General features: G+C 39.0%; 1 protein-coding gene across 2 annotated transcripts in view; it reads right to left on the reverse strand.

Annotated features, from left to right (window-relative positions):
* SNCAIP (synuclein alpha interacting protein) overlaps positions 1 to 12,975 on the reverse strand; it is a 147,984-nt gene that overhangs the window by 66,892 nt on the left and 68,117 nt on the right. The window contains exons 1-2 of one of the 2 annotated variants that reach the window (XM_010369152.2): positions 8,449 to 9,748; positions 7,131 to 7,233 (exon numbers count right to left, since the gene is read on the reverse strand). In XM_010369152.2, coding sequence (XP_010367454.2) covers positions 7,131 to 7,187 — 57 coding nt within the window. In that variant the 5' untranslated portion in view covers positions 7,188 to 7,233; positions 8,449 to 9,748. Of the gene's footprint in view, positions 1 to 7,130; positions 7,234 to 8,448; positions 9,749 to 12,975 lie in introns of those variants that run through there. The other variant, XM_010369153.2, reaches the window with a different exon arrangement.

Consider the following 12,975-nt stretch of genomic DNA (forward strand, 5'->3'; position numbering starts at 1 on the left):
TCATTATAATGACCTATTTGCCACTATCAACTATTGTTTAAAATTCCTTAAATTCCACCCCCCTTGCCTTTTTAGTTCCCTTAGTTTTATTTCTTTAACTTTGAAAACTTCTTTCCAGTTTCTTTTGTAGAAACCTCTTTTTCCAGACCCCACCACATGGGATATACTTCTGCACAGTTCAATTTTTGGAATATTCTTCTCTTTCCACATTCCATGTTTTCACAGATGACCTTAACTATACCCCCACTTTCAACCACCACCTCTACATAGTACAGATACTGGTGATCCACACTTTCATACCTCTATTCCACTCTGCTTTGAATATATTTCTTCCCACCATTTGGGATCCGTTAATGAAAATTATTATAACTAATCCTATTTTCAAATAAATTTGAATTTTGCTCTGCTACCTCATTTTTATCGTATCTTCCTTCCAAGAGGTTTTTTTTTTTTTTTTTTTTTTTTTTTTAATTCTTTTATGCTAAGACATTGTGGTTGGTATTTGAGAAAACTCAGTAACTCTTTTGATCATTTTAAGAGTACATCAGGAACTACTCTATTGCAATATTAATTTAATTAATATAATGTGTAGTCAGGCAAGAGATGAAGATCCACTTGGTAAATGTGGTGAGATCACAGTATTGAATGACCTCCTTCTATTGTATAATAAGAAGTGGACATGGATGGAGAAGAGACCTACCTGAACTGGGAAAACCAGAGGTGACCATTGGGCCCAGCAGATGTAATTTTCAATGCAGTGGTTACAAACATGGATTCTAGAGTCAGACTACTGCATTATATCCTGACTTCACCATTTTCTAGCTAATTAATCTTAGTTAACCTTTGTATATCAGTCTCTTCATTGGTAAAAACAAGGTTCTGACTGTACCTTCATTAGGATGTATCCGGGAAGATTACGAACTAGTAATATAAAACCTGGGAAGAGTGTCTGATGCACAGTTAAGTGTTCAATAAATGTTAGCATCATATTATTATTTATATTTAAAAGTACCAAAACCAGCATTTTAAAATGATGCCAAAGTAATCATAATTATAGAAGCAAAAATTACAAATGACAAAAGAATTACAAGAAAAAAGTATGTTGTAGTAGGGCAGATGGCCAGTCATAAACCTTGTTCAACTTCAATGACAGTCTATTTTTAATTGTGAGCCAATAATCAATCACTGTCAAAATACAAGGACTCATTGCCAAGAATGGAGCTTAGTATTATAATCAAATGTGACCTACCATGAAGTTAACCTGACATTTCATAATGTGCTTAGTTATTAATACAGCATACTATACACACATTGGGAGCACAGCAAGTCTGTGTCATTCACCCCAAGCTCAGAACCAAGCCTGGTACTCTGTTAATGTTTAGTAAATGCTTGTTGGCTAGATTGGCATAAAAGCTAATTGTGATGAAAAGATGAACAGTTTTTGTCAATAATCTGCATAGTCAATCTAATAATTTCTATTGACTATCAGGTAAGATAAGAACTTCCAGGACTATCTGCAGAGTAAAAGGGAAAATTTTTAATAATCCACTGGTTGCTCATTCTTCTTAGAAATCTCTCTATTTGTAGAGTTATTCTCTCCCTTCTCTGGCAGAGGTGTGCAGTCCAAGATTTGGCATTTGGGAACCTAGATTCTAGTCTTGGGGTCTAACATTAACAATAGAATATCAAAATATAACTCATCTTTTCTGGATTAGATGATTCCTAATTCATTTCCTGGCAGGTGTTAAGAAAAACAAGATAACATATATGGCATATGATGTTAGAACAAGGTGTGAGGTTTCTGATTATGCTGAGCTGGAGAAGGGAAGAATGAGAGGCAATTTAGCCTCGAATGCAGGATATTACAAAAAACACTGCATAAAGCTGAGGTATCTGGACAGTTGCTAGAAAGAGATCACACTGAAAAACACTAAACAAACTTTCCATATATGTAAGAACAGGGTGACTGCTAGGAAGGGCAGGGCTTACAGACAGAGACAGTGAAGAAGGGATTGAGCCACTCAGAGGCCACATGAAAGTGTTGGTCACCTTCTAGAAGGTACAGAAGAGAGAACAATAAGGTCCATCTTACTCAGTAGATTCCTTGCTGGAGAGAAGGGGAAGCCAGGTTCTTTGTACCTTGAATACCTTTATACTCTTTTTCACACCTAAGCTGTATTCTTTGCCCATGCCAGCTCATTGCCTGAGTCTACTTGAAATAAGTCTTTCTCAAAATGTAACAAAATCTCGGGAAGCATCAGGGGATTGAATGGAGTAAAAGGTGATGCACACAAAACAGAAGGGGGCAGGCGTTTTTAGTAAAAATGCTGCACAGTCTGTGTGATAGAAAAATATGAGAACTCATTGAAAGTGAGATTATTTTACCATAAGAATTAATTTTTCTATCAGACAGTGGCTCAAGCACCTTAGGAAAATGAACCCACATAATTTTGTGCCATTACTCTAGGTTCAAAGGCTTTGACCAAAGAGGATTGAAAAGTGGAAGGATATTTATTATCTTGATCTCATTTGACCTGTACAAAAATAGTTTATGCAATTGCCAAAAAAGTCAACTTTCATCAAGGTTGCAGTCAGAGTTATACAGAAAGGCAATAGAATATTTCTCTTACTTCTATTTGTATGTGTGCGTATATGTCTATATATGTAAATACTTACATGTATATATGTAGCTATGTGCATGTGTGAGTGTATGTGTATAAATCCAGGGTGATAGGTTGAGGTATTACCATTTAACAGATGGGAATGTTGAGGTACAGTAAAATTAAAAGATTTGCTTAAGTTCTCATTAACTGGTTTCATTTTACTTATTTATAATTATCAATCCCTTTACTTCGAAAAAATAATTCATAATCACTACAGTGCCAATCAGGGATAGTGATGGGTGAGGTCACTGGTCTAGAGAAACTACTACTCAGCTAAGTTGCATAGATGGGGAGGAGTAAGGTGGCCAAATAGTTCTGCACTTAGGTCCTGGCCCTGTAACCTTGCAAATGTCAGACAAGCTCTCTAAGCCTCAATTTTCTCATATGCCAAAAACAGAGTTTGCCTTGCAGAGCTGATGTACGAGGCTTAAACAAGATAATCTAGTTAAAGAGTTTATCTCAGTGCGTGGCACAGCCAACATTAGTGGATGGTGGCTGTGAGTGAGCTCCTCAGGAGATCCAGAGTTCAGTCTCCGCTTTATTTAGTCCTGTGTGTGAAACTATTTTTAAGAGCACCACACCGGCCTCTCTTAATAAAATAAATACACCATAGCTCCAAAGAATTCCAGAGGGTTTTTTGTTTTTAAGATATAGGGATCTGGCTTCCACAGGAAGAGAGAGCAATCTGCGAACCCTTTCACAGTGACAGAAAAACCTGGCTTTAAACTTTTGTGCTTATGTGTCGTCATCTCTCCCTTGCAGACCTGCAGCTATTGCAGAACGTTCTGCCCTTTTAGATGGCAGGATTGAAAGAATGTATAGTTTAAACTTTGTGTTTTGCAAAGGATGTGTGTTATTTTCTAGTCTGGGAAACTTCAAAATAAATTAGCTGCTGTGTTTTCTCTCATTAAGTAAAGGCAAAAAAAGTTCTAGTTGTTTTTTCTACCAATATACAGCTTGTGTTTTAATTAAAACAAGAACCAGGCTCATGATCAGAGGGAAAAACCATGGAATACAAAGCCTAGACTATGTAATAGAACTATAGCTGGAGAGTAAGGAGAAGAGTTTGAAACTAGGGCATCTTTTTCATAAACATCTTTTTCAGATGTAATGTGCAGTTTCCTCCCCTTCCTGCCACTTAACCAGGAAAGAGGCATAGGGACTGTCAGAGATGGAGGTTTACGGAATTAAAAAAAAAAAAAAAAAAAAAAGCATGTTCATGGGAAACTACATTTCTTTTTATGCCATTGAATTAGCATGTTGAACACATCTTCATTTTTTTTCAATTTTAGCATTTGAATAATCTCCATTGAGCCCTTAAAGAAGCTGTGACATTCATTGCTCCTGGTTTACCTAAACCACCTGAGAAGAATCATTTCAGTATTTAACAGGTTGTCTCCAGTTCTTTTTCCATGTAATCATTAAGTTAGAACAATATAATTCTGGCTTCGTTAAGATATGAAGTCTGGATCATACTAAATTATGATAAAATAATCTATATTGTAGAGTTTGCCAAAGTAGAGCTTCTTCAGTTTCAAGTGGATTTAAATAGACTAGGATTTCTTATTCTCAGTACTACTGACATTTTGGGCTAGACAATTCTTGTTGTAGGGGATTGTGCCGTGCATTGCAGGATGTTTAGAAGTCTCTCTGGTCTCTACCCACTAGATGCTAGTAGCATCTCCCCAGTATGACAACAAAATATGTTTCCTGATATTATTAAATGTTTCTAGGGTAGGGGTGGGGCAGGTAAAATTTCCCCTGATGTGAACCACTGCAATAAACTATATTCATCCTGGAGAAGCAGTAAAGTGTTGTGGCTAAAAGTAAATACTCTGGAGACAGAATACACCTAACCAGCTGAGTGAGCCTGGACAAATTATATAAAATCTTTATGCTGCAGTTTCTTCATCTGTAAAATGAAAATAATAACAGTAACTTTAGAAGACTGCTGTGAGGATTAACCAAGATAATGCCTGTCCCATGGTAAATGTTCAATAAATGTTAGCCATTATTATTATTTCATCAATTACTATGGAATTTCATAGAATTTCAAATCTATGCAATTTCAAAATCTGATATAAGTGTAAATGCAGGTTAAAGAACCAAACAATAGGCCGGGCGCGGTGGCTCAAGCCTGTAATCCCAGCACTTTGGGAGGCCGAGACGGGCGGATCACGAGGTCAGGAGATCAAGACCATCCTGGCTCACACGGTGAAACCCCGTCTCTACTAAAAATACAAAAAACTAGCCGGGCGACCTGGCGGGCGCCTGTAGTCCCAGCTACTCGGGAGGCTGAGGCAGGAGAATGGCGTGAACCCGGGAGGCGGAGCTTGCAGTGAGCTGAGATCCGGCCACTGCACTCCAGCCTGGGCGACAGAGCGAGACTCCGTCTCAAAAAAAAAAAAAAAAAAAAAAAAAAAAAAAAAAAAAAAAAAAAAAAAAAAAAGAACCAAACAATAGAAACATGTTTAAGAGGGAAATTTTGGATGCAGTTACACAATTACAGATGGATACCTTTGTTTACGTTTTAGAGTGGTCAAGTTATAGACACTCAACTATTGCATAATCCTGTAGCCTAGTTTGCTAAACGGTTTTAGTTATTGCTTAATGTATTTTATTATCTTTCAAGTGGAGATTCCCAATTCATCAAAATTATGGGCTGCTGCCAGATGACTCTTCTGTAAATACAACTGCTCTGTTGTACTAAAAAAAATCTTGACTTTATGCCTAGTGTTTTCCCTTGAGTTCTTTCTTCACCATTGGTCATATAAATATTATTGTGTTATTCAGTGAAGTAATAACAAAAGCTACCATTTTTAAGAGCAACTTACTGTGTGCCAAGCTAAGTGTTTCCCATATATTATTATTTTACTCAATCGTCAAAACAACCTTAAGTGTATCTCAGAAAGGTGAAGTTAATGTGCTATTCAGCCAGTAAAGGTCAGAACAAGGTAGGAGCCCAGGCTGGCTGCTTTTAAAGTCTTTGCTTTTAAAACACAACATTATCAAAGCTCAGAGACCTACCACCTAACTCCCAATCATAACACAATTTCCCTTTCTGTAACACCTTCCATCCTATCTACATACACCCGTGCTATCATTCACATTCCTTGCTTTTCCCCACAATGCTCAAAATACTGTGAGGGGAGTGATCATAAAAGAACCTTGCTTTGAATACTTCCAAGTCAAGCATAGTGACTTAGAGACAGAAAGAGAGAGAGAGAGAAGAGAGAGAGAGAGACAGAGAGAGAAAGAGAGATAGGCAGACAGACAGACAGATAGACAACAATATATCATGGGAAGGAAGAAGCTCACTTCACATTGGTTTTAATGAGGACTAATAAAAATTGTCTGGAAGCTGAAATAGGCAAATGTTGAATTCACATTTCTCTGGTACACACACAAAAAAGACTCACCCAAGGTTGTATAAAACAGGTGATTTATCAAACTCATCCCAGTAATCCAATTCTTGTGTACAGTATTTACATTTTACTTCAAGGCAAGGTGTAAAATAGATGAATAAATCACTGCCAGAGGCATGATAAACTAAGTTCATCATTTTGAGGCAATTTTAAAGTAGAGACTTTGAGTGGTGACCCAAAGCTCCAGGCCCTGAGAAATCCATGGAAGATAAGGTTATAAGTTGTGAACTTGAGGGCTAGAAAGTAAAGGTATATGGCTAGCTCAGAAACAGCAACCTTCTCATCACGTACTCTGAGAGTTAGCCAGTTTTGCTGGGGCACTCCAGGCCAACATGTTTGCTAGTGCAGCAGAATTGATTATGCGGTCCCGGAAAAGGCACAAGCAGCTCAAAGCAAGATGCACGTAAACAATCCATTCCAAGCAGCCCTGATTTAAGCAGTAGGAAGTTTGTGGCTGTTATGGGAATTAAGAGACTCATCAGCCCACAGCATTACAGGATTAAGCAGGACCTCAAAGGTCAGCTAGTCCAGTTCTTATCGCTGCAAGAATTTTCCTTAATATTCCCAACAAGCTTACAATCTGTGCTTTGATATCTACAGTGATTGGAAAGATTCCTTTTATTGTTCATCAATTAATAAATTCCAACTTGGCTATTCTTTAGTCAGTGTCCCTGTGAACTCTAGAAAATGCTGGCTGTGGAATAGCCAGCCACATAAGAGAATTTGGAATTAACTCTATGAAAGTGGCTACATTTTATAAGTATATTCAATCAATAGTTTTGACAACATTGGAAGACATTAGGAATGAAAGGCTCAGTGAAGTTAAATGACTCATCTTCCAAAACACACACTTAGGTAAGATTCACTTCTTGGTCTAAGAGATCCCCCAACACCACACTGAGTCTGTCACACAGGATTTCTATTGTGAATTTCTAAATGTAGTCAGAAAAGTTGAGAACATATAGACTATAATGGAGAAAGTAGGCTATGAAGTTGAAGGCAGATTCTCTTGAAAGCATTTCTTGCATACAGTAATACTTACAGATATGTCATCACTAAAGTCAATTTCATCCAAATCAAGGTATTCAGGGGCTTCCATTATTCTTCCTTGCACATTTTGAGTATGGTCAAATACTTATAAATTCCTGAATGAGACAGAAGCAGAAAACAAAGGCAAAAAATTTAGCTGCTTTACAGCCAAAAATCACGTCTATATTTAAACAAATAAGATGAGAAGGGTTATTGGGTGCTAGTGTTGCCTTGGAGCACATTTCCTCCCTTCAACTGTCCACAGCCTGGCTTTCCAGAAGCAGCAAACACAGCGTCTCCATGGTCCCCAGTGTGGCTCCCCAGTGGGTACCCAAAGTCCTTTGCTTTATTTGATATGTGCCTGTTTGTCTTTGACAGAGCAGTAACTTGGGTCAGAATCTCCCCATAGCATCAATATTAGAATTCACACCAACTCTTACCACAGTCAGGGAAAAAGGCGGGGCTTTGGGAAATGGTGAGCCAGCCTAGAAATCTTAGGAAAGCCATTTTCAAATGTCTCCTGTGGGCATATCCTTGGGTATTGTACATGGAGCAATGAATACTGGATCTCCACAGGAACAACACAAGACAGATACCACTAACCAAGAGTAATGGATATTTTAGAATTTGTAGCATAACCTCCAGTTCACCCTTCAAAAAGGAAGAAAGCAAGAAGATCTAAGTGCAGATTTAAACCCCAGAGTTATTGCACTGCCCTCTGCTTCAAACAGCTTTGCCTGACTGTGCCAGAGTGACCTGATACAGGCCCCAGAATGTCTTCAGTCAGCTCTTGCCTCAGGGCTGCCTCGGGCAATCCTTTAAATCTGTCACAGTAAGATACATCACCTCCCACTTCATTTTCCCATCACTTATCATCATTCCCATCAGCGGTGGCAGCGGCACCTACAGATGTCAAGAGCAGAAATATAGATCTCCTGACAGCGCCTTGGTATGCAGTTATCTTCTGCAGCGCCAACTCTCAGATAGCAAAATGAGCTTTTGCTTTCGGCAACTTGTCTTTCTTATTGTAAAAATTATCTTACATACCCAGATTTGAGTATCTGAAATAATTCATTTTGCCCTCTTTGATTCTCTAATCAAGGTGTACCTTGCTGAACAGTAAGGACTGCATTACTGGAAAGTGAAAATACATCTAGGCTGAAAAAAATGAGCTTCCTGATATAAGATTGAAAGTGTCTTAAAAGACCTACTTTTTAAAAGGAAATTTGTTCTGAAGGCATTTTTTCCCTCATGTTGAGCCATTCTTTCTTTTTTAAGCTCTACAAATGGTATAATTATGATAAACAGAAAAAAAACTTGCCATCCCTTACCTCAAATCCCTCATTTGATTTAATTTTCCTGTTCTTCTCCTTTTTTTCCCATATGTATATACCATTTTTACAGTCTTAATTACAATAGATACAGAGTCCATCCAAGAAGGGATTAGGATGTTACTTCTATGTTTAAATGAGATTACCCATTTAGCAAATGTTAAAAATTCTTCTGAAATCACAGTAAGGCTTACAATGAAAAGAAAACCAACTTGTATTTGTAAAAAGTATTTAAAATAAGAAATTTTATTATTTGTAGAAATCTGAAAATAGGTTATCAAACAAATTGCTTGGTATAAAAATGTCACTTTTCTTCAATTCACAAAAATTTTCAGAGGAAAATATACAAGCTCTGCTTGGAAATTACTCAAAACAACATTCTCTTCTACTGTGATGGATTCTGATACAATCCAGACTCTTTGGATACTAGCACGTTCACTAGATCCAAATCCAATCCAATTTCTTTTCACTAAATCTGTACTCAGCGATGAACTATTGATTTACAGGCTCTGTTCCCACGGCCTTGGTGAACAACACAAAGATGATGCTGGGTGTCAGGATATGGTACAAACATCAGCAGGAACATGGAAACATGGGGAGATTAAGCAGAGAAACATGTATCGGAGCTGGGGACCAAATGGATTTTTAGATAAATGAAACTATAAAATGTGGATGAACATGTCTTAATTAACCAAATTAACAAATAACCATTGCACCCCTGTTTGAGGTGCTCCAACAGTACAGACAGCAATATCCAGTTGAGTACAGCCATTCCAATAGAATATAACCAGCGGATAATAACTCATGACATCACAGTAAGAATCTTTCTATTTAAGCTTGCAGGATGGTAGTGAGGTTCCTGATTCTATAGCAAGAACACAAGACTTACAACAGGTGCAGCTCATTATAGGAAGCCTTGGGCCACTGCCCATATTTATTTCTGTGGGTTGGATGACCCCACCTTAGACTAAGACTCCTAGGCATCTGGAGTTTGCCTCTACTTCCCAGCAGGCCTCCACATGCTATCTCCTTTAAGATGTCTCATTCTGTTTATGACCCAATTTCTTTTGTCTGGTTTCAATGCTTGTCTCTTTCAGGGTGCCACTTTAAGAATATTTACATTCTCAATTATAATGTGCAGAAATCCCCGTGGTTTTCCAATCCTGACTACATTCCCCAACATTAACTGCTTCTTTACAGGTAAGAATGAGTCTGCAGTTGTCCCATTGGCCAATATGATGCCTCCTCTTCTCTCATCTGCCCTTCCACCAAGCCTCTGGCACTCTCACACACTCTTTTCGAAGTAATCAGTGACAAGATAGGAAGCAATAAGGTCAGGTTAGAGTAGTTGCTGCAAATGATCAAATATGATAAGGACACTGAGGTGAACTGTGGTTGCTTTTCTCATCCTGCTCTTCTGACACCTCCCACTCTGCACACCAATCCACTATGGAAACCAATAAGTCTTCTTTCAGATCCATGGCAAACGTGCTCTAACAGAAAGCACAGCTACAGAGGGCATGCGTTGGAGGCCTGTGAGCTGAATCTGGCCCACACATGTGATTTGTTTGACCCCAGTAGTGTTAAAAAAAAAAAAAAATTGAATTAGTTGCCAACTTGCAGACCTTGGGTGATTTCACATAAAATTTTGGACTTCTGACTTTGCTTTAAATACCTGAAGCTCTGGCAACAAGGGTCTGCAGTCCCCATGGCAACAACTGGCTAGAGCTGAGCCACAGCTGCTCCTACCTGTCCAGGGGGCTGTGCTCCCCATTTTCCGGGAGCCCCTCCGAGGCTGCTCTACTCACCAACATGCCTTGGGGACATTTGAATATTCGACCCTTCAAAGGAATTCAGTATTAAACAATAAGTACAACAATTACCCCCAATTTTGTATTGGTGTCTCCTGCCAAAAATGTTTACTTCATTTGTATTCTAAGACTTAATTTGTATTCTAAGATCATTTTAAATTCTCATACCACAACAGCAACAAAATAAAATTTCCTACAAATAAACTATTGGCACATCACAACTTGTGCTTTCACAGAATGTCCATTTTATCTCTTAGTACCAGGAAAAGAAAACCTTTGCAAACATAATAAAATGTTACGAGGTGGGGATTATGTTTCCTTCACTTTACAACTGGAGGAAGGAAGGGTTCTTCTTGCTTTGTTGTGATTGGTGTGGATTTACATGGTGACACTTCACTGCTGTGACTCCAGGGGAAGGGAGGAAGCCGTGCCAAGTGCAAACCCAGAAAAAGTCCTGAAGCCATCCTCTGTCTGGCCCAAACCGGCAGCTTGGAAGCAAGACAGCCAACCCTATTGAGGCCAACAAGAGTGGGTTTATACCTAAGCAAAATACATTTTTTACGCTTTCCAGAAAGGGCAGGTCAGCTTAAAATCTTTTATGTAGGGTTGGGCGCGGTGACTCACACCTGTAATCCCAGCACTTTGGGAGGCCGAGGTGGGCGGATCACGAGGTCAGGAGACCATCCTGGCTAACACGATGAAACTCCGTCTCTACTAAAAATGCAAAACATTAGCCGGGCATGGTGGCGGGTGCCTGTGGTCCCAGACACTCAGGAGGCTGAGGCAGGAGAATCACTTGAACCCGGGAGGCGGAGGTTGCAGTGAGTCAAGATCACACCATAGGATATTTACTGCTATGCATCATAGTTGGCCCTAGGCCCCTTTTGGATCTCAGGAACTAGTCATTTATGAATCTGAATTTCTCCCCCATGCCATCAGCCCTGACCCTACAAGCTACAATCACTTGCTCCCAGGTTCTCTAATGCCTCCCAAGGGCTTTCTTTTGCATGTAAGCCCCTCTCCCCACAGCACACCTCTTTCAAGATCTGTCCACCATAAGTATTGTTCACTGATTTAAATCATCCCATTTCTTTTTACTGGCATTGGCAAGTTTTAATTTGGTATTTATTTAGGCAGGTGTGTTATGTGTTTATATATATTTTTTTGAAGTGGGGAGAGGTGAGATGCCAGGGAGGGTGAGTAGAGAAAGATAAAGGAAACATTTTTCAGTGGTGTAGCTCTCCCAATTTGGGTAGGAAAATTGATAGAGAGGGAAAGAAGAAACAGATTAGAATGTGAGGACACAGGGCCGGGCTGCTGGGAACTATATGCTGTGCAGAAGCTGCTAATGACAGCTTGGCTCCCTTCTTTGGATGTGTCCACGGCACTGGGACAAACCTTACTCAAACTCCAAACTGATGCTCGGCTTTCAGAGATAAAGAACAAAACAAACAGCATCAACTATACTCAATGTTTGTAGGACTCTTCCTGCTCTCACAGAGTTTTGATAAACTGCCAAGAACAGAAGTCTCTCCAGTGCCTATTAAAGTGTGTGCGAGGGGCTTATGCCCCTAATGGGTCTATCAACACCATGTCACCTTCTCATGATGACCTCAGTGATGGCCCAACTGCTACCTTCCATGGAAATTTCCTTTTGGGAGAGAGCTCAAAATAACTGAGAACCAAATTGCATAATAAAAACATAGACAAGCAATTTAAAAAATAGCCTCCTTGCCACCCCAGTATTATGATATTCAGGTGATATTTTTACTTTTTTTGTTTTGACTTGAAAATTGACTTTGAAAATCATTCCAAATGAAGACTTTCAAAAATCTGTTGCATAATGGCAGCATCACTGGAAAAAGCTTATAGTAGCCAACAAAATTTCCTTGAGAAACTACACTCATTTTATTGTATGCATTCTGATGTGCTTGGCTCATAAAAGGCTCATTGATTTGTGACTACAGTCACATGTCATATAAATTGCTCTACTGAAAATTTTTTAAAAATGTATTGCCTCACTCCATTTTACAAGGAGTCAGCTTGGACTCATTCTGAAGGCTCATGTTACACAGATTTCTTCTTTTCTGCCAAAGTCGCTATTGCTCCATTTACCAGTATACTATGAGGCCTGGTAATTAAAAGTAAGTTGGACTTGTCAAAATAAATGAGCAGAGTACATTTGGTGATGAGGTAACTTCAACGGATTTGCATTACAACTTATTTCTTTACCTTTTAATATACCAGCACTTGGGAAAACACAGCCCCTCCCTGCACCCCTACACACACACACACACACACACACACACACACACACACACACACACACACACGCATGCCCGCCAAATTTGTACGGGGAAAAATTTTCAATTTGAAAGCCTGGACATCAATATTGGGCTTACTTTCTTCAATATAAAATCTTAAAATTATCACAAAATAAGTACTGGAAGGTCTGGGTAGAAATGTTGTCCCCAGTTGGCTCAGTAGCTTGGCTGGCAAGGAAGCAACTTATTCCAAATGTTGGATTTGGTTTCTTTCACTCTTTGATTCAACAGTGGCCAGAAGCATGGCAGTCAGTAAATGCCTCATCTTGAAGCAGAACAATGATAGAGGCAAGAAATTTCTACTGGAAAGAGGCAACTGAAGGAGAGCCAAGAAGTACACATGAGGAACAAAGAAAAAGCACAAGCCCTGTGAACTTTATTCACTTCTTCAT

The sequence above is a fragment of the Rhinopithecus roxellana genome, chromosome 3 (assembly GCF_007565055.1).
Source record: "Rhinopithecus roxellana isolate Shanxi Qingling chromosome 3, ASM756505v1, whole genome shotgun sequence".
In the NCBI taxonomy this organism is placed as follows: Eukaryota; Metazoa; Chordata; class Mammalia; order Primates; family Cercopithecidae; genus Rhinopithecus; species Rhinopithecus roxellana.